The sequence below is a fragment of the Haplochromis burtoni genome, unplaced genomic scaffold (assembly GCF_018398535.1).
Source record: "Haplochromis burtoni strain Fernald_Lab_line unplaced genomic scaffold, NCSU_Asbu1 Contig_134, whole genome shotgun sequence".
Taxonomy (NCBI): Eukaryota; Metazoa; Chordata; class Actinopteri; order Cichliformes; family Cichlidae; genus Haplochromis; species Haplochromis burtoni.
In genome coordinates, this window is record NW_024582495.1 from 970,673 (window position 1) to 993,012 (window position 22,340).

General features: G+C 40.7%; 1 protein-coding gene across 2 annotated transcripts; it reads right to left on the reverse strand.

Moving 5' to 3' along the window:
• Nucleotides 1–1,441: 1,441 nt before the first annotated feature.
• Nucleotides 1,442–21,186, reverse strand: LOC102290611 (PDZ domain-containing protein 4). Of its 2 annotated transcripts, XM_005930697.3 has the most exons (8): nt 18,286–21,186; nt 9,093–9,146; nt 8,307–8,617; nt 8,067–8,154; nt 7,875–7,973; nt 7,722–7,784; nt 7,309–7,410; nt 1,442–4,761 (listed from the first exon to the last, which is right to left on the reverse strand). In XM_005930697.3, exons 1-8 carry the CDS (start codon nt 18,343–18,345, stop codon nt 2,743–2,745), a joined length of 2,796 nt encoding a protein of 931 aa, XP_005930759.1. In that variant the 5' UTR covers nt 18,346–21,186; the 3' UTR covers nt 1,442–2,742. The 2 variants fall into 2 exon arrangements, with proteins under 2 accessions (XP_005930759.1, XP_005930760.1); XM_005930698.3 differs by lacking the exon at nt 9,093–9,146 and having other exon boundaries at nt 18,286–21,185.
• Nucleotides 21,187–22,340: the final 1,154 nt, after the last annotated feature.

The following is a 22,340-nucleotide window of genomic DNA, read 5'->3' on the forward strand; positions in this document are numbered from 1 at the left end:
AGCGATGGCTCTGATGGTTTTTCCACTCGTACTGTGTTACAGCAGCAGGATAAAGAATAAAAATAGTACATATGCAGTACTGCCACCACTGCATAGTGAGTGCATTATAGTATGAGAAATTTAATATTCAAATTGAAACTTTTCTTTGAAGTGGATCTTCATTGTTATTGCCATTACTAATTGGATCTCCCCTCACCCTCAACCAATTGCAGCAGATGGCAGCCCGTCCCCTCCCCTGGTTCTGTCTGATGTTTCTTACTCTTCAAAGTGAGTTTATTCATCCCACTATCACCAGGTGCTTGCTCATGGGAGGTTATGTGACGGGGTTTTTCTAATTCAGCAACAACAGTTTCCTCAAGCCACTTTATGTAAATGCCATAGAATCATCATGTAATATCATTACCCAAAGCACAAACTTGTTTGGTTGAACTGAATGGTATTGAATGTCTTCATATCATATTTGCTCCATATAAGTCTTGTTTCTTCCATAAGAAACAAAGCAAAAATCAAACCTTTAATGGCACCAAATAATTTTGAAATCTCACTCCTCTTCTTGCGTCCCTTTATTGGCTTCCAGTGAAATTTTGAATGCATTTTCAAATGTTATAAATTAACCTCCTAGGACCTGGCATCCACATATGTGGACATCACATTTTGCATTAATAAGACCAAAATACTCAATTTTGCTCTACAAGGGCCTGATATCCACTTACAAGGACATTATACTGTTACTGTTCTATCAAAATTTTAAACAAATATCCTCATATGTGGCTGAGTTTTCTTACAAACAAAAATTGTGTAGAAAAAAAAAATCGATCGATCATCTGAATCAGCCCAAATATCAAAGGGAAATTAAAAATGCATGCCGTGGAAGACTTCGGGTCTTAGGAGGCTAAATATAAAACTCTACTTGGCCAGACTCCTGTGTGTAGCAGAGCAACTGAGACCTTATTATAGCTTATTCCTTCTCTCCGATCATCTGGTCCGGGTCTATTAACCATGCTTTTCAGGCTTTGTCACCTGAACTTTGGAGCAGGCTTCCTCACTTCATCATTAGTTCATTTAAACAACTGCTAAATACAATTTTTTTTTATAGGTTAGCGTGTCATTATTCATTTACCCTTTATTTTTGCCTATAGTTCAAACATGTGAACTACATACTGCCACCTACAAACATTCTTCCATATATGTGTGGAAGGGTCCATACTTGAGATGAGTAATATAAGAAAAGGGTCCAGTTTTGAACTACTGAATTAAAACATGAACAGTATGCTGACTATGCTAAAACACATGAGAAAGTTTCGCCTTAATGCTCTAGTTCCATTAACACAATGCTTTGTATTATTATTATTATTATTATTATTATTATTATATTCATTTTAATTTATTTATTGGATGAAAGGTTGTTTAGATGAGGATAAGGATGGACAGACTTCTCAAATGATTAGTAAGATGATCACAGCATTTATTTAGAAAAGCTTTCACTGTAAAATGACAGACACTGGATTTCACAATATTGAACAGACGAGTACACCATGTTTTCTTTTTTCTATGCTAGGATTTTGAGCAAAGTCATAGAAAGACACATCCACAATTACATTATGTTAAAGGCCTTCAATTTTAAAGAACATGAAAAAAAAGAACATTTCTGTCTTAATATCAAACATGCATATAAGCCAGATGAAAAATTAGCTTTAGTTTACATAAGTTAGGAAATTAGTCGTCCCATCCTTGGCTATGATTGCAATTCAAGTAGACCAAATTAACAGGAATTTTTTTCAACTTTATTTTGCATTGCAATAGCCTTGATCACAGTCAGCATTAAGATAAACTATACTGCATACTAACCAAAATGTATTGGTCTAGTTTTGCATGAAACGCTATCAAATGATTAATGTGCTTGTATGATACAGTGTTTCTTTTTGGAAAAACGGTAATTAGGCTGCTTTGTGCATCACCGTTTATTTTTTTCCTCTAGATTTTTTTTTTTTTTTTGTATCATTGAAAAATGTGCTATATACAGTCAAGTCTGCCCGAAAGGAAGGCACCGCTCAGCTCCTCATGACCAAGAAGCATCCGTGATCAGCTGAAGATGTTGGCTTTCTTATGACAAAAACAAAGAGGCATTTGTACATGAACACTTCAAGAATGTAGGAAATTGTAACGACATAAACTGGCACAAAATGTTCTTTTGAAGGTGTGCTTAATGAGAAGTCCTCTGTGGACACTAAATGTTCAGTTTTATGGCACAGAAGTGACTTTAACTCATCTTATTTCACAGCTGCATGGCTCTTGGCTTCACTTTTGATTTTTCTGCATTCTTTCGATCATAAAATAGTTTCTAGTTGTTAAACAGCAGGTGGTTCAATCCCTGACAGCAGACATCGTTTTGTTTACTTAATTCTGTGTCTTTTAGGTCTATAGGTCTGCTACAGTGTATTTAAAATGCATTGCATTTGTGGGCTTCGAGTTCATTTCTTCAATCAATGATCATTTTGACAACATTTTTACTGCGTGTTTTTCTAGACACAGAATGTGACAGTTTTCCTTTTGGATTTTGAACTCAGGTGTAAGGTTTTGTAATCATTACAGTCATTTACCATCATGAATTTGTGTTGCTGCATCTCTGCAGATTAACATTTGTGCCATGGTTTACTGAAGCTGCTCATCCTGAAAGTAAAACACTTTGGCACTTTCTTATATTCCTAACTCTCTGCCCTCACTCTCTGATCATTTCTTTTCTCAGACTGTGGTGACAGACAGCAGGGGGTTGTAGACTTTCTTCCCATCCGCAGACCTGGTTCCATGAGCCAGTAGCTCCTGTATAGTGATCCAATTGTCCAGGATTTTGCGACTCCGCTTCTTCATGCTCCTGCGGTGACACAACTCCAGGATGGAAGTTGGTTCTTGCTGTTGTTCGGTTCCCTGCTGTCCTCCTCCGCTGCTTCCCTGCTCCCTCTCACGCTCTCTCAGACAGTCGAGGCGGCTCTGCATCATGAACTCTCTGCGCCGCCGCTGCTCTCGGGCCTTCAGCAGCTGCTGCTTGCGTTCCTCTTTGCTCCAATAACGTCCCATTTTCATTTCGCTTACAGCGTCATCGTCTGTTGTCATGCCGCTGCGCTCTTCTCTGATCTTCATGGCGCGTGCCTTCAGGAGGCGATCCCTCACAGGCCGCTTGGCCACGTAGCGCGTGCCATCGCTGCGAATCTTCACCTTCCACTCCATTCGAGGGGAGGCAGGCAGCAGTGGAGGAGACAGGGGTAAGGATGCAGCACCTGGGGCCTGGGTAACATCTTTGCATGTGCTACCCAGGCTCATTGGGCTTGCATCGCCTCCATTATCTATGATGCCCTCTTTGGGAGCATTTCTTAGTCCACCCAGCTGCTCAGAGGTGGAGGGGGACCTCAGCTGCATGCAGCTCAGGTAGCGTTGAGGCGGCTGTGTTTCAGTCTGACGGCGAGACAAATAAGGGCTGTTTTCTGCACTGCGTCCACCACCCCTGTCAGCCATTCCGTTAGCTTTGGGATTACGTCTCACTCCTCCATCTGAGCCCCTCCTGGTTCCCTCATCTCTGGACAGGGACCTAACCTTTGCACCAGGGCTGGAAGTCTTTGCTTCAGCCCCTCGCCTGTGAGCGTGGGGAGAATAGGGTTGGTTTAAGTTTTCTTGTATTCCGTCCCCTCGGGTTCCTCTCTCTCTCTGCCGAGTGGACGCTGGAGTCTGCATACCTGCTGAGTGAAGACACTCTCCTCCCTCCAGACTCTGTGTGGAATGTGAAGGGTACTGTTCATTGGCAAGAGGGGTACTCCTGCAACTTTCCCCTCCAGTGTTGTAGGCACTCGTGCTATCTTTATCTGAGCGCTCCCTCTCGGGAAGCTCGTTGATATCTGAAAGAGCATGGTGACAGGATTCCTCGCTGACCAAAGTACCATTAATGTCCAAGCGTCCAGCCCCTACACTTGCCCCATTCTTTTCCTCTAGAGGCCAAGCCTTCAGGCATCGCTCCCTCAGCTGCTGCATTTTCTGTGCCCTCAGGATGTTGCGACACTTGAATTCCAAGTGGCGCAGTTCCTCTTCTAGGAGAGCCATCTCATGCTGTGTCAGACTTTCATTCCTGTTCACATCCAGTGAGACACCCCCTTCCTCTTGTGCTGGCCCCTGACCTCCCAGTAACGTTAGAGCATTACTGTTCTTTTCATAGTAACACTTGATTTCCAGCAGCTCTTTGTACCTCTCACACTCCTCCTCAGTCAGCCCAGGCATCATCATCCTCACAGGATCTGCCTTGTAGGGCCTTTCCAAACGTTCCCCCTGTTCCAAGCCGCCTCCATTAACAGATTCCAGACCTAAAAGGGAGTCCGTGCTAAACTGGAGGTCCTGGGAATGCAGCAAGGGTGGAGTTTCCCCTCGGCTGGAGAAAAATTTGCGCATGCTGCCTGGTGTGTTGGTTGCATTCGTATTGGAGGCACTAGTGTGGTCGTCTCCCAGAAGGTCATGCTCTGAAGACTCCTCATAGCGTGTGCTTTCATCTGTACGACCCACCCCACTGTCTAGCTCCTGGCTATTGCTCAGCACTGTCTGAAGCAAACTGGGGGAATCCCTGTTCAGTGAATGACTGTGGCTGGGTAGAACACCTGCAAAACCTCCAGGTCCTGCACCCAGAACAGAAGGGCTGTTCTTCACACTATGACAGCTGGCCAGGTGGACAGCATTGTCTAATGGCTCCAGCTCCAGCTCATCTGGATCCAGCTGGTTGTCATTCTAACAGGTAAAAGGTGTATCCAGCACCAGTTGATGATGGCAGTTGTTCGTTGTTGAAGAGACAAAAAACACAGGAAAATTATTCATTTGGAAGTTGGTCAAATCAAAGAATGGGTATCGTAAAAGTCAATGGTAAGTTTTTACATACAATATGAAATTCAGCAGGTCATAATATGTTCATATTTCTTGATGGCAGTTAAAATCTGGGCAATGCCGTTCTGAATCACCTGGTGACTCGGTGACATGAGATCTGACTAAAGAGTATTCCACTAATCAAGTCAGGAAAAAAATGCAGCCTTGTGGAAATCATTAATGGACAAAAATGATATAATGACTGTATAATGGTTTTTACTTGAGCATCAACACAGACCTGTCAAAAATCCCTCCCAGGTTACAAGTAGACAGCTTTACATTTTTGAGACAGAACTGTGGAAATGTTTAGATCAATCACTAATAAATCAAATGTATCATTATTTAACTTCAGAGGGTTTTGAGACAAGCCAGCATTTAACTTTTAATATTAACTATGTCAACTGCATAGTTGAGGTGGGTGATGGTATGGTTATGAACGATCTGACTAAGACAAAGCATGTGTAAAGGAAAGGAATGTCACAATTAAAATGGCATCGATGTAATACAGTAAAAAACAAAGAAAGAAACCCGACTCATGTCTACAAAAGAAAAATAATTTCCGTTTCGGCTGAGACATGTTTTCAGTGTGAGATTTAAATAACCCAAAAGTCTGATAATAATAGTCTGATCAATGATTTAAGTTTAAATACTGGCCTAAATAAAGCTTACATAACGTCCTGACCAGTTTAGTTTCAGTCCCTTGATCTTAGAAAGAATAACCTTTTGAGAATAGCAAGGGTGTCGATTTGTGTGTATTTTACACAGACAGTGTAAGGTGAGTTTAAAGCAGCTTAACAACATCAAAGGTAGTAGACTGTGAAGGAGGCAGTTACTTATTTATACGGGTAACAGACACAGGAAAACAGGATCCGTGACTCCAGTTCAGACTTACTCTCCTTTTAATCTGGCCTCCAACAAAAGGTGTACTTCAGCGGCTAAACTTTACTGCCTTTATGAACTTGCTGTTGAATTATTAGCCTTAAAATAGTGTTTTAGAGTTGAAAATACATGAAAAACAAAGAACCTTGAAAATTTGATTCTTTTTTGTGGAAATTTGGACCAATTTTTATCTTAGCAGTACTGATAAAAGCAGCTTTAATTTCGACTACAGTGTATGTCTGAACTGAGTCCTTTTGTGTCACTAGATGGAGCCAGTGCTCTGTAAGATTTTTACACTCAAAAATACATTGGATTTCCATTTACCAATATGTCTCTACAGAAAACAACAAACAAAAAATCTGAGAGGACTAGGTGCCAAAAAGAAAATAAAAATGATTTGATGATATGTAAGTATCAGCATTAGTGGATGAGAGTGATCCAGTCTTTAGAAATTAATGAGAATTTAAATTCATAAAGAGGTGTTGTCTTTTCTAATCTGTTTAATTTGCAGACTTGATTGGCACCCCCTCAAAAGCTAATTAGTTATATTTCAAATACTTGGTCTCAAATTAGTAAACAATTCACTCCTCCTCCTCTTTGCCTAATTGGTTTGATTTGAATGTGAACTGCATGCAGACCGTGAGGCGAGCTATTGATTAGGTTCGTCTTCATTCTCATTCTTTGGCAAACCCCTTCAGTTCTCCTTCTTTCTCCCACAGGGCAACAGATCTCTTTAATCTCTGCTTGTGCATTTCCCTCTGATGATTCTCCCTCTCTCACTTGAATCCTAATGTGGGACAATGCCTTAGCAATATAAATCTTGTCAGCCTTTCACAGCCAGTGCTTGCGCTCTAACACAAGGACGCATTTAAACAGAGGACAGGCTGTTTGTGTGTTTGTGTGTGTGTGTTTGGCTTAAACCATTTTAATGAGTGCCTTTAAATCTGCACTAAAACTCAGACCGCATACAAATTTTTTGCTTTCGCACATATTTTGCCTGCCTCCATATGAAGCGCGTTCTTGTGAAGCTTTGCAATGAAAAATCCATTTGAGCGGGTCGACACGTGTTGTGGTTTTACAAGTAATTTGGCAGAGGTATGTTATTCAGGGCCGTCTGATGTGTGTTACAGTGCCCCCATATCTGCTGGAAGAGTGACCTTGAGTGAAACAAAGTGGTGCCACATTAGCACTGCGAGTACAAGCACTATTTGTCTTTGTCTCTCCCTTCATGTTATCTGTGTTCTCATCGTGTTTTTGCACCCCTTTGCTTTTCTGCCTCCTGAAACACTAAAGCACAACGCCAAGTTATTCCTTTTGTTTTCTATCTCTTCTTTTATTTGTTCTTGTGTCTAAATTACCTTTCATTTTTGTGACTAAATGTTAATGTAATGTCTGTAGTATCACCTATATCCAAGCAAACAAATTTGCTGCTGCTCAAAAAGGGAGATAAAGGGAGAACAGTGCATTTTTCCGCTGGGTATTTTGACTGAATTTTGTAGCATTTTCCCCTAAAAACTGCATCTCCAATTTCCTCACCTCTATCTCGGGTCGTGCGAGAAGCAGGGATACATTAGTGCTGTCCTCTCTGGTGAGAATAGCTACCGCCTCCTCTCTGTTCTGGATGTCCACTCCATTTATCTGACAGTGAAAGGAGAGAATAATGTCAGATAATGTAAGAGCCTTAATACCAATGTTAGATTGAATTAAAGTGCACAGTTCAGGAAAATGGGTTTCTTTATTAAGCTACTGAAAAAACCTCTCTGTAGTTTAATAGCATAGGAAATAATATTCAAGAAGAATTCATCTTAAATGTGGCGCTATTAGCAAATTCTTTTGAAATGAGGCACACAGGATGTGGTCCAGGGGGTTATCTAAGACTTCAGATTTAGGCATTAATATTACATAAAGTAATGGCATAGAAAAGGAACCTTAGCTTAGAAAACCTCTACCTGTAGTATTCGATCCCCTTTGCGGATACGACCATCCATTGCAGCTATACTGTTGGGGTTCACCTAAAACGATAACGTCTAGAATTATGAACAAATGGGAACTACTTTTTTGAACTACTGATAAAGTTTTAACATTCATGATACTGTCTTCACCTCGCCTACATAGATCCCAAGGTCCTCCTCCTCATCAGTTCTGTAACACACTGTCAGACCCAGTTTATCCTGCTGTCGAGACTTGTACAACTCCACCTCCTGATGTAGTTAGAAGAAAGTTAACGAATGTCAGACAGGAAGTGGGGATCAGCTTTCTGTACTAGAGTTTTGAGGTAGCTAATAGGCTCTCACCTCATATTCCAGCTCATCCTGCCTGTCCACTTCATGCTGGTTGATGTCGAAGTAGTCTGTGGGGTCATAGTATACAGGCTCTATAAAGCTGAGGATGAGAAAATTCATGAAATATTTGAGTAATTGGGGCAGCTACCGACTTCAAATGTGTGAACAGAATGGCATGGGATAGCACAGCAGGTGAGTTCTGGTCTGATGGTTGGACATGCTGCAGAATCCAATTAAACTGCTCCCACTCACAGTTCATTGAGTAGATATGGTTCCAGGAGTGGAGGCAGAGGAGGGGATGGTGGCGGGTCGGGTGGGGGTGGAGCTCCACAGGGATGCTGGCTGCTCTTGCCCAGAGTCAACATATGCTGGAAGCTGATGTCTGTTTGGGTGCAGCTGTCCACACAGTCGGCCATGCCCATGGTCACTGGCACTTGGCCTCCAGGAGCTCCTGCTAAGCCCGCCCGTCTGCGGGCCCCCCTCCTCAGTATGCTGGATAGCACAGGGTCCCGTATGTCCAGGGTGGGATCCCCCGACAGACGTGTCAACTCCTTCCCATTCACCTGAAAAAACAACAACAACAAACATCACAATTCAATAGTGGAAGAGCAAAATGAGAGGAGGAAGAGGAATAAAATAAAATAATTCCAGGAAGAAGAAATAAGCTGTAGATTTTCCACAGCTGCAAAAAATAAACAGCAAGCAGAAATGACCAGAGACGGAATTTTAGTAAAAGCCGAACCATAAAGATGCTGATATGAATGACAAGAAGTGGAGGAGAGGAAGATAGCAACTCATATCAGCAGTTAGATTAAATGGGCAAGGTTAGTTCACAGACGGAAATGAAGGAGGGGAAACTACAGCTACAGATACCTAAAATAAAGCAAAACTGACACTAAGTTAGTGAACAGAAAACTCAAAACATACACTTAAGTGTCACAAAGCTAGTAGACTGCTAGTAAAGCTAGTAAAACAAGTTATATAAAAGGCTTTGACACATCACACCAAGCAGCAGAGCAAAAAGCCAAATACTGAGACCTTCAATCGACCATCAGCATCAAAAGAGCACAGCATGTTGCTTATGTGACCCTTCTGTGGAGAGAAAGAAAGCCATCAGAAAAATGGTGAAGTTAGAAAGTAATTACAACTGTGAATAGATGGAAAATGGAAAGGGGTCACTGAGAACTTTTTTTTTTCTTATAATGGAGAGGACCAAAGGTAATGGCAGAGAAAAATCGCATATTAAGCTTCAACATTGACAAATGTCAAATGGAGTTTCCTCAGTACGTTAGTCATTCTGGTCTGCAAAACACTTTTATCTTTTGTGTGTGCAAAATAAAGGTGATTCCTCTCTGCATAAATCTTTCAATCTGGAAAACATAGTTTCATTTTCCTTCTTTTTACAGAAGAGTGGGAAATGAAACTGAAAACCTTCGTAACATAATTGCCAGCAAATTAGACTTTCAGAATTTTGATCGGGTAAACATTTATACCTGTTTCATAGGTATTTCAGATATTTTATTAAGCATACTTTTATGTTCTTAAACAGACCCAAATATACGCCACAGTATACTGCTCCTGCTTGTGTATGTTTTGATTCACTTGTGCTGTTTTAATATCCTTTGGCTTTTGAAACTTCTCCTTTCTGTCCATGTACTGTTCGAACAGCAAAGCGGAGAGAGGGCATTAAAAATGTAAGATTATTGAAAATACAGCTGGAGAAAAAATGAAACAGTACAAGGATTTTGCCTTCAAGGTGACTTAAAGCAAAACAATCCTTATCATACCAAGCAGTGCTTTGCACAAACCTAAGGGAGAAAGATTCATTCAGTATTCAGGCTAAACTGGCTTGACTACCACCACAGAATGAGATGTTATGTATTTTATACATTCAGCTTTCCCACAACATGTGATTTCAGTGCTCTTTTATTATAACAATAGCCCTAATTTCTTCAATATTTTAGTTGACGAACAACTAATTATAGTTAACATTATACTCAGTGGTTTATTTCTAATTTGCAATTATAGTACTGTGCAAAATTCTTGAGTCACTCCTCATTTCTTTGTTTGGTAGGAAAATTGAAATAGCTGCAGGATTTATTGGAAGATGTTTGTATTAAAATACAGTATATGAGGAAAAACATAATTTGCACAATTCTAATGAGACTGAAAGCCACCATTTAGTCTGACCACTTTTATTCTTCAACACAGACTTAACTCTCTTAAGCAATATTTCATGTATATTTGAGTAAATGTAAGTAGTCTTCAGCAATAGTTCTCCATGCTTCTTCAAAGAGATTCTTTGGATGGAATGCCGTAGTCGTACTCCTTCAGTAATTTTGAGATCCAAGGATAGTGTCCCATTGTGTTTTTCTATCCAAGTGTGCTTTTATTGGTTGGCATTGTGTTTGGGATCATTATCATGATGAAATGATCAATTTAACAAAAATAAACTACAAGAAACTCTGGATCTTTACAAGATAAATCTAAATAAAAATCGCATGGCTCTAGACGTTTGCATGGTATTGCATGCTAGCATGGAAGCTAACAATAGCTTTAAGCTAACTAGCTATTGTAAATTATGTATAAAATATATATTGTATATAAAAGATGGATATAGCTTCAGACTATACTACCGTGAAGTGCATTTCTGCAAGTACTTTAGCTTTACTGTATACTTCTAATATCTAGTAATCTTTTGAAAATGATTAAAAAACCAACAAGGGAGTGTCATGTTACCAATTAGCAGAATGCTAGCAATTTATAAGGAAAAACCATTTTCCCTGTGAGAAAAACTAAAAGACATAAGTGTATTTAAGTTCTGGCATATTATTACTAGTGCATTTGTGAAAACTAAAAACTACGGGCCTTTTGGTACAGAAGCAGGACTGAATAATTGTTTTAGGTGTTTAGCTTCATTTTCAGTTTGTGGTCATGATTGCTATTTTTAAGTCATTTTGGTCAGTATTTTGGTTTTATATATTATGGCCTCGATTAGAGTCAAATGGGAGACTAAAGCTGGGTTTCTGATGAACCTATACTAATTAAGCTAAACAGCAAGCCTCCGCTGGCACTAATCGATTGCTGGTTTATCAGTCACCCCCTTGCTCATTATGTCGCATTTCAAGACACTCCAAGATGACAAACACAGGTTGCTGTCACAGTGGATTTGTTCATCTTTTTTATGCAGTCCGTTAAGGATAAGGATCAGAATATTATCATTGCTTCAACAACTGGGGCCTCATAGAGCCAATGCGTCACACGTTTGTAAATTTCAATCTAAAATACCATTAATTTAAAGACATTTACATCACATGTAGATGAATTTAATTTTCTTGGTGTCATTCCATATGAGAGACAGCAAAATGAAGATGTGTGCATACCAATGTTACTGAGCCAGACAGCCTTGGTATAATTTCATTCTTGTTGTACACAGTCACTGACCTTGGCTGTCTGCGACTCGCCACATCTTTACCACTCTGCTTCATGTGCCCACTCCCTCTTTCAAATCTTGTCCCCTTCCAGTAATTGCATGTCAAATCAATGTTCCCCTGTGCAGCCAAGCACAAAAACTTTCTTGCCGCATTGGGCTCCTGTTCCCCACACTTTTTTTCTTCCCCACATTGGTTCTCCCACATACTCCTACAGCAACTGCATCTCCATCCCTTGGGGTCTACCTTTTGTGTTTTTCCATAGCATCAAATTCCTTTCTGTTCTCTGCATCTAAACCCATGTCCTCTCCTGCTTCTTCTCTCTCCAGTTTTCTCCAGGCTCTGCATTTATTTTGCCATGCTGCCTCAGCAGTTCTGTCTGCTCTGTCCCTTCCCTCGAGATAGCAATTCGCACTCCTCCATTTCCATCTATTTTTTGCTGGCCCACCTTCCTCTCACTAATGTTCCCCCATAAATCTTGCTGCTTTTCTTAATGAGGCTCTTCACTACAAATAAGACACTTCCTCCCTGCATGACCGACTAGTGATGAAGGAATTAACAATCTACAATTTGTGTGTTTTGTATTATGTTTGTTGCAACACTCAACTCATTATCTATTTTTCACTGTAGGACATTTCTATTGTTCCTGTGCTGTATGCCCTTCACGATCAGAGAGAGGCTATTAGAAGTCAGCTCCATGGTCATGAGTGACAGGTATGAATACTGATAGAAGGGGTAAAAGGGGGCTTTCTCATTTATTATCAATGAGAGGTGCTGAGATTGCTTTTAAGATGACTTCATGCGGGGTAAACGTTGTTGTGTGTTAGGCAGCTTTTCAGATCCGACTTGATGGACAATCCATTACACTCTTTCCAAATGCTGTACTCTATTTTCTCTGGGTTACTGGGTCATTATGTACATTTGCGGTTTAGAAGCTAAACTATGCACTCACAAAAAAATAAAATGTAAAAAACAAAAGCTTCTGTTGCTCACCCATCCCCAGGCTCCTTGTGTAGTTTATTTACATTTAAAATTATATTAAAATTCAGAAAAAACAGTCTCCGAGATTCACAGCAGGGGGCTGGCGGTGGTGGTATCTACGGTGGCTGTGAAGTGGAGGGTGGGGATGTTGTGGATAGAGATGAAAGAGAGGCTGAGTTCAAAGTGTAGACGGAGAAAGCAAAGCATACGAGACATAAGGAGCGGAAAGGAGGTGAAGAGAGGTGTAATGATGATGGAGAGATGTAGAAAACAAGCTTTCAAGAATTCGCCGGGTAAATGTAAACAGAGAGAGAGCCTGACACTGCGATCGAGACTTGCATGTAAACACACACACAATGGAGCTTACGGGGAATTACTAAGTGGTTGATGCATAATTAGTTTTTATCCGAGAGCCCTTTAAAGAGCAAATTAATCCCATGTGCGGTACAACAGGCTGAGATGAAAAAGAAGGGGGAAGGCAATGACTCACTACACAATAATGCACATTATCTCACACATAGTCTTCATTGTAGGTTAAAAAAACCCCACACAAATAAGATCAATCTTAATCTAAAGTGCAGCCTTTAAGCTTTTCTTCTCAGCATCACCAAGTTTTTCCAAGCTTGTGTTCATTTGCATTTCCATAGTGTTTATGCAGGAGCATGCATGAACGATACCTGCACCAACCACCCCCGACTTATTGAATTCTGACTTGTTTGGTAATTGATTTTTCTCATCCTCCCATGCTTTGAAAGCTGCACCAGTCACCTCAGAAAATCAATTAATCTGGAGACAGAGCTGACCTACTCCAGATATAACCCCGATTGTTTGATATCACCGAGCTAATTTAAGTAGACAAGCCTGGAGTGGTGGTCTTATTATAAAGTGATAACACTGAGAAGATATCGATTTGACAAAGTATTCACACATTGATCATCGCAAGGATAAGCAGAAGAGAATGGATGGATTCACAAATTGCTTTAAATGCTTAGGTAGATACATAGATTGGGCATAGACAAACACACCTTTGGCGTTACAGACAGCTGACACTTGAGAAGGTAACAAACAGTCTGTCAGGCAGTCTATTTAACTCCTTTAAATTACCTGTTTGTCTTTTCCTTTTTGCTCCAGTTGATGCTTCAATTATTTCTAACACACTGTTAGGGTTACATAGAAACACAGTCATATTGATGCCAAGAAGGTTATGTGATCGTTCGGTTTATCTGTTAGTTTGCACAATTACTCATGAAAATCTTATCACAGCTGGGACCCAACTTAGAAGTGATTAACTTTTGGAAATGATCCATATCCGAATCTGGATCTGGATTGCCACTGTGAGATAGGCCAAATTGGACATTTTCCACACACCAGTTTCATGATTACAAATACAGAAAATGTGTAACTGTGATATTTAAAAGCTGAAATGCCATCTAATAAATAAATAACATGGAAATGATTCCAGTCATTCATCTATTATTCTGATATTATTCTAAATAACTGAGTGACTGTATGGGTATTGTTAAAGACTGTCTCCTGCAATTGTATTTTGTGTTTAATTGACCAGAAAACACCAGAATTTGACTGATATCATTATTTTCTTTTCTTTCGACATTGCAGTAACATCATTATCACGGTCACTGAACTGATACTGATATTGTCAATCATCGCAGTCCTCATTTCTTGTCATTTTTTCACAAATACATATCAAATTAAAATAAGAAAAATCGAGACACATCATTTTGATTATCTTAAGAAAAAATGACAGGCTTAGAGGGATCCAGTTATTCTTGTTGATCCAGGGACTAAACCCATTCGTGGGAAGGAGGGAACTGACAGTCTTGGCAGAAAAATGCAGTCTCCATCTGCTCATTTTGATGTATTTGTCAATATCTTTAGCTCCTCCTGTGAACAGGATGTTGGTGTATAAACATATAACGAATGGCTATATGAGACAACTGAGTTTAAATTGTTTAGGTAGGATTTATAGAAGCAGCACTTCACCTTATATTTGACTACTTTATAATGTGCTGTAAACAATTTCTCGCCAGTTTTAAGATGTTAGATAGAATAAAATAGTATTTTAACCAATTCAATTAAAGTATTTATAGGAAAAGGTGTAAATAAAGATAAATTATATAATCGGTGAATGATATCATAACTCCAATATGATAGCACTGCAGTACAGCATGCTGTTGAAATACTTCTGTAGTAAATCATGTTACAGTATACAGTCAGATGTGTCTTTATTCTGTCCACATGTGCCAGCATGCGGCTGCCTTTGTCATTCACACACACCGGGGTGCACCGGCTGGGTGTGATTGCCTCTGTGCACTTATCCAGCTTTATCAGCTGGTCATTGGTATGTATCGATTCTGATGTGTTTGCTTCTTGCCAGTGTCAGCATGTTTCTTCTTGTCACCGTGAATGAAAGCACATCAGGTCCGTTTAATGACGCGGGTTGCCATGGAAACAGCCTCCTGCTTTACAGTGACGGGAGAGGAAAAGAAGGGAGCGGCTGAAGGGCTCAGAGGGGAGGAATAGGTTTGCTGAGTGTGTGGGTCAGGTACTCTGTAAAATGTATGTAAAATAAAATGCTGCTTAAAAAATGGTTGGTAATATTCATATCTGCCTGCAGCTCTGCGATTCATCAAGTGAACCGAAATATTTCTTCTTACTTGTGGCTGTAGGACGCAGTATTGATTAGAAACATGCCAATGGGTGTGTACCAACCACCAGTATGCAGCGTGTGTGTAGCAGAGGCCCAATGTATAATGCATGAGTTTTATTCCTTTGGCAAGAGAAGCAAGTGTTTTGATATAGTCAGATTTAACAGGCTGGTTTTAGAGCGCGATGTAGCTGTAAGCTGTTTAACGCTGTATTTATTGTCTAAAGACAGACTCAGTTACTCAGTAGACTGCATCTAATTTGAAGGTATAATTATACATGTTAGTTAAGGAAAACAGCTCAAAGCCGCTTCCCTCTAAAGGGAAAATGAATAGCGTGGAAAGCCAGGAAATGTGGGGTGCAAGTGTAATTATGTTTCTCTTTTATGATGTTTTTTTTTAATGATTAAGTGCCGTGTACCTCAATTTTTTGCTTGGCGTGATCTTTGGATTATTCAGCCATCTGCACAGCAAGATTTGCTTTTTCAGTTATCGTTACCGTAAAATAACCTTGATTGAATTTTGTGTAGAGAAGCAGGTTTCTGATCACCTTCCTGTTGCTTTTTTTTGCTTCTTAAGTGTTTTACTTTTTTTTTTTTTTTTTTTTTTTTTAGCAGTTTAGCACAAACCAGCTCGTGCTTCTTTTATGAGACTTCTAGTGTTCATAATATTCTGATTGCACTTGTAGCGATCAGCCTCTCTAAGCCAAGGGCTTTGGCTCCGCTTTGATACCCCATCTGCGTTCGCTCTCTTGTCTCATACTTGTTTTTCATGTTTAATAGACCACACTGTATGTAGTCTTGCTGTCTCACCACCTCAATACTTTTGGGTGCAGAGAAAGCATCTTTCTCTGCAACATGACAAGTCTTCTGCCTGCTCCAAATCATACACCCTATTTTCACGGCTGTCACTCTTCAGTCCACTCCTCACCACACCCGTCTGGAAGGCACGTGCAGGTGTCTGATCAAGCTGAATGGACTCTGGGATGACAAACCTTGACAGATGCCTATGTCTGACACAACCCTCGAGTACAGTTGACTTCACAATCACCCGATTAATGAAATTATGTGTTTTCTACTTGCCACAATGTTGACCTGCATGCAGTCAGTGTCGTTATTGCTGACTCTTGTTAGGTAAGGTCACTGATTGTGGAATGATCCACCCATGCTCTGAATTTATGATCGCATACCAAACTGTGCACGCTACCTCATCACCCCTCACCCTCCACCCTGGGGATTTGTGAAGTCACTCAAACCTCTATATTCGCCCCTGCTCCCTGAAGTGTTCAAATCAATTACTTTTGACATCTAAGGACAAGCAGCGGGGAGAAAAGACAGTCAGGCTTTCCCAGACGCTTTCATTCACATGCTTGGACTCCCTCTTTGACACATAACTGTGCTTCTGTTTGGGCTCTCTTCCTGTTTTCCTCTCTCTTGGCATTGCCTTTGGCACCAGATGCAACTCAGTTAACTGGCTTACACCCCGACTTCAGCAGGCAATAGAGTTTCAGCTGAGGCTTCTGGTGCCACAGATACTACAAGTGTTGCACTCCATAGCTATGTGTGCCGAGCATTTTTCATGCTTAGTAAGCATGGGACCTCTTTTCGGTCACCGCATGCATCACAGCGTTGCGGAGCAGCAGCTTCCTTTAGGCACTGCACAGCCAGATGAGCTTACTCACATTCAGTCTGTGGTCCCAGTTGGCAGGTGGTGCTGAAGCTGTAACCGTGGCAACCCCTCTCTCTCACAACACTTTAGCCCAGTTTAACAACCCATCCATCCTCATGCCTCTGTGGCTCTGCACCACAAGGCTACTTTGTCTGTGCCAGCCTATCTCTCCATCTCATGCAGTGGTACCCTGTTCTCTCAGATCATATCATCGTAATCACTGTGAAGTACCATTATCATAATTATCAGTATTATTGTCACTAGATGACTGTTCCAATACATCAATTAGCAGGCTTGTTCAAGAGGTACTAGGCTAATTTATGCATGTATAAAAATCCATAAAACGGAGGAGAGAAGAAAAAGCAGGTTATGACTTTGAGTTTGCATCAGTCGGGCTGATTCACGTAATTAACTTTATTTATTGATGTTTATTTGCAACTAGTTTTATTCATTTCTTTATTTGTCAAGGACAAACAGCCTTTTATAGCACATACCATGACTTACAGTGTAACTTCACAACCGTTATCTTGTAATTTTCCTGCATTCAGCTTATCATTTCCAGCACCGAAAAAACTTACAAGTAGGTAAATGAGAAAATGAGGGTAACAGTTGAAGGTTTTAAACAAATTCTATTTAGAAGTAATGAGTATAATCAGACAATTTTTAAAGAACGTGGGAAAACATATGAGGAAGATACAAATTATACTGCAAAACTATTTATTAAATACGAGCTGATTTTCATCTGCAGTACCTGGACAGGTAAACACACTTTTTTGGAAAGATATTAAATAAAAATGCATAGATACAAATCTGTGTAGCTGTATTTTATAACAATTAATTTGAATATACTTACATAGCCTAAAAAGCCCGAATAGGCTCCTGATCTTTCCCCACTCAGAAACACAGAAACATTGTAAGATCTTAATATATTAGGTACACACACACCCTATATTCATTAATCACATTATGATCCGATCAATATAACCAATATAAATCAGGTTGGTGAAGGAAGAAATGGTGATGTGGTGCTAACGTTGTGTTTTGATTTACTAATTAGAGATATTTATTATCCTTTACATTTGCTTCAGTTTAAATAACTGTGGCTAACATGTCATTAACATCTTTCTATGCACATAATTTAGAGCTAATGTCATGAGCTGACTCTATGGATTTTATTTTTGTTGTTTTAATCAGCGTGGCTCATTTATGCAAAATTTATTTGGGATTCAAAACAGTTTTTTGTGTTGTTTTTTGGGTGTGTAAATGGTTTAGTTAAATTGTTGGCAAGAAATGTTGAGCATCTGCTGATTTCTGAGAAAGGTGGTTGTGACCTGTGCAGCAGCTTCACTGTAAGGAAAATAACAAGTTGGGAGAGAATAACAAAGAATACTTTGGGGACACACGCAAACACTTCCGCTTGAAGACTCACGAAGAAAGAAATTCAAGAAAGTCAAAGGACAAAGAGAGGAGAGGAGACAGACAGCTCACCTGGAACATGACCCTGTATTGTTCCTCAGGTTTTTGGACCACACACATGTTGCACCCCATCGTGGCTGTGCGGGTCCCACAACTGCCCCAGATGACCAACGCTCACACCAGGATTCTTTGTGCGGTCTTTGTCTATGGCAGTGGGAGAGCCCCACCCTCATTCGCAGGGTTGTAGCATACAACTAGTCCTCAGAGTAACACACAACACATCCCTGGCTGGGAAGAACACAGTTTAATTGGCTGTGTCACTGTTCGCTTCTCTTCCGTGCTGTTTGCAGCTCAAGTGTTGTAATCCAGAGTAAATTTAAACGTGGAGATAGTTTCAGAGCAGCGAGCCCACGTGTTAGTTTCTGTTTCCATGGCAAGCAGAAATGTGTCTTGTTTAAGTTTGTGTGCTTGTTGTAGATCAGGAAGGATTTTTGGCTGGATCTGTGGAAAAGATGTGCTTCAAGAGTCCTGCTGGTTTGTGTGTCATTCAATAGATCAGGCATAAAATGTTGTGCTTATCCAGTAACTTTTCAAAAATGATCACACGGAAAGCTTGCTGTAAATTGCTACAGTGGCTTTTTAGTTTGAAAAACTGCACTAAAAGACAAAGTTTTCCCAGAAGAACTCTCGCTGAACTCTCCCACGCTATTCCTGAGTCTTTTTCACTCAAAGAACTAAACTTCCAAAAAGCACATTTTCAAAAATGCTCTTTGAGCCTGTTAGATGCAAACAATGCAGCTATCAAAGAATTTGCCTCAGTTTTCTTTTTTCCTTCTGCTATCATCGCTGCCACTTGGAGCTTCCCATCTACTACACTCTTTCTCTCTTTCCAGGACTGCTGAGTGTGGCTGCTGAGATAATTTAGCCTCCTCAGTGTCTTTTTAGAACCCTCTTTACCTATTCTGATCCTCCACTTAACGATCAATGCGTGTTTAAAGTAATTTCATAATTTAAATCTATTGAAATGCACCGAGTAGGGAGGTGGGGCAGGTTGGGTGGTGCCCGTTATGCCAGTAGCCTGGATCTCTAAGCCCTTGCTGTGCAGCTAAGATAAGCTGCATGCCACAGACAACAACCTAAAGACAAGCACACCTACAGACACATCAAGACAGGAAACAAGACACGATTCTTTCAACTACAAGCTTTACTGCACGGAGGGAGTGCCAATTTTCCTGTAACTATCAGCAAAACTGTCATTTTTCATAAAGCTTCTCCAAACAATACAAGCAAATAAAACATACAGAAACTGTAAAGTTTGCAGATTGTTACAGCAAATTGCAGCATTTATCTGATCTGTTGTCAGAAGTCATGACCAGTTATTAACCACTCATATTCAGCTAAACCATACTCAGGACTATACCTAACTGCTCATGGGTTGGACCCACTGATTGATTATAATTACTGACACCTCCTATCCCGTCTGTGTTGGGAAATCAATACAAAACTGATTCATTGATCAGCTGGATTTTGTGCTGGGTGGGTTGTTGTTGAGTTCAAGGTTCTTTATGACAACTACCACCAATGTTCATCCTACATATCCAATTAATTCATTTAGAAAGGCACCTTATTTCTTAGGAATTTGCAGACATGCTCTGCACTGTTACTAATTCTGATGCTTTACTTTTAATTCTTCAAATAAAGCTGTTGTAAACTGTCTCACTGAATTTAAATATGAATTGAAATTCCCGTTTGCTTTAGGATTAGCCTCAGTCTGCCTCCTTCAAAGAAAACTAGAATTAGAATATGCCATATTCCTGTCTCCTCCTTTGCCCTTTAAGTGTCATCATATTACTCAGAGCATTATCATTAATCCTCCAGCAAGAGGTCATAGATTGAAAGTCTTGTCTCAAAGTACCATCGCGCTGTCTGCTGCCAGTGACAAGGTGTTACAGCTGCTAATCTTTATTCAAGGTCTGCTACACCTGTATTCTTTCCAGTAATCCCAAACTCCACACACACACACACCGAGTGGCATCCTCACTCACACAAGCACAGAGGAAAGCTAAATACACTCAATGAACCGCATGATAACTTGGGAGAAACAACCTGATAGTCGAACTCTCGAGAGCAGACGGCCAATCAACCTATAGTGAAGTGCCAGACAGGCTCAGCAGGCAAGCCAGTTCCAACTGTCACCCAGTCTTTCCACCTCCTGCTCAGCATCATCATCTACCTCTACCTGAGTGTCAGTCCTACATGATTGTTGCAGTTGAGTATTTAGGATGTTTCTCAGCCTGCCATGCTTTCAGAATAAAATATGGCATGGCACGCTGTGACAAATGCTGCCTTTCTGTTAGAGTGGTGGGTGTAAAAATATATGTCCTGTGCTTTTGTCAAAGTTAGTCCATCTTCAGTGTGCTGCAGGAAATTCAAGAACACCAGTCAGTAAGTCCATTTTAATCCTTCTTTTGTCCACTGGTCTTTCCCTTTGAAACATCCACAGGAGGATATTTATTTGTAAGAAAAGAAATAAAAACCATGGCGAGTATTCCAGGTGGTTAGAGTGTTGTGCAGAGTGCAGCGCTAGTCTCAGGTCAGTGATACATCACCGTCAGCAGCCTCACAAGATGAGAGAAATCATTAAAGGCTGATTGGAGGATACTTCTTGGCGTCTCCCCCTGGGCAAGACGATAAATGCACCCCCCCACTGCAGTGGAGGGGGAGAAACAAAAGGCGGTTGTTCCCCAGCGGTGAAGGAGCTTACTGATCTGCACGTCGCACTACTACTAAAACTGCATCTTCTGGTTTTACACTGTATAATCTCTTTCTTCCTCTGTCTCTCCCCCACCCTCTTTCTCTCCATATCCAGGGCTGGGCCACTGCTCTCTTTTCCAGTCCCCCATAATTTTTACCCACACCTCATTTGCTACCCTCTCCCTCCTCCTTACACTCTCCTCTCCCCTGCCTCTCTTGGTCTGCTTGTCTGCAGGCAAGAGAGCAAGCACTAGAAAGTCTATGCGCTCTGTTTCGGCAGGACAGGACAAGATAACGAGCAATGCCACATAAAAGTGAATGAAATATCAAGATTTTCATGCACTGTACTACCAAGATGTGCAAGAAAAGTGTGGAATCGGTTCATTTAAGCAATTCAGTGTCAACCCTTGTTGAGATGTATCAGAAAGAAAAAGGATGATTGCACTTTTTCATTCCAATAAAAATGCCCAGAGCAGGTAGAGAGCTGATGACTGGCTGTGCATTTAGATGAGGTTCTGTGCTGCCACAAAGAAGGAGGGAAGCGAAACAGGGGGGTGGAAAAGAAGAAAAACAAGTGAATAACAGGTGTGACAGGATAAATCGAAAGATATGGAAGAAAGCCAAGATAGAAAATGCAAATGACTGTGTGGGAGATCACTGGTGAAGTGGAGAAGGGGTGGAAACAAGGGGTTTCTGCAGTAATCAAAATGACCTGCTGAGGGGAGGGTGAGGCGGAGGCATATGGAGATGTTTCATTTTAACTATCTGCACAGCCTGGGAGATATTTGTGGGTACAATTCCTTCTCCCTAGTTTTCCCTGTGGAGTTCTGTGCTCACACTCAGAACACCACTTATTTTCTATTTAGAAAGGCTTTAGTGGCACCTTTGCTGCAGCGCCAATGCCAAGTACCACAAGGCTGGAAAAGTGAGACGCTCCATGGGACAAGAATGACATGCTGCCATACTCAGATTAGCCTTTTAATTTTCTGCCTGCCACTTTTCTGTTTTTCCATCTTTATATGTGTGAATCCTCTCTAATACATCACACATAGACCCTTATTAACTGCCATTTAATTAAGACCACCCTTTTGTCAACATCTAGTCCTGTGCCACTTAGTTTGTTTTTATCTGCTGCTCTCTCTCTCCCTCTTTGTGTCTCTCTCACACACATTCAGCCTCCCCTTTGTGTGTGTTATTCACTGTAAGCCAGTCTGAAACAGGATTTCATGGTGGCTGTGTCTGGTTCAACAGGCTTACATGTATTTTGCTGCATAGCCAGTAATACCGAATGCACCCCACACACTTAGCAGTACTCACAGGAAACACACACACACGCCGATCTCGTCGTCTTGTTATCTGTTGCACTCATGTGC

Excerpts from the sequence above, each read along its gene's own strand:
- LOC102290611 (XM_005930697.3), bottom strand. The coding sequence starts at position 18,345 with ATGGGGTGCAACATGTGTGTGGTCCAAAAACCTGAGGAACAATACAGG. Across the intron at positions 8,155-8,306 it reads CCATATCTACTCAATGAACT|CTTTATAGAGCCTGTATACT; the intron begins GTGAGTGGGAGC and ends TCTCATCCTCAG. Across the intron at positions 4,762-7,308 it reads TCGCACGACCCGAGATAGAG|AATGACAACCAGCTGGATCC; the intron begins GTGAGGAAATTG and ends TTTACCTGTTAG.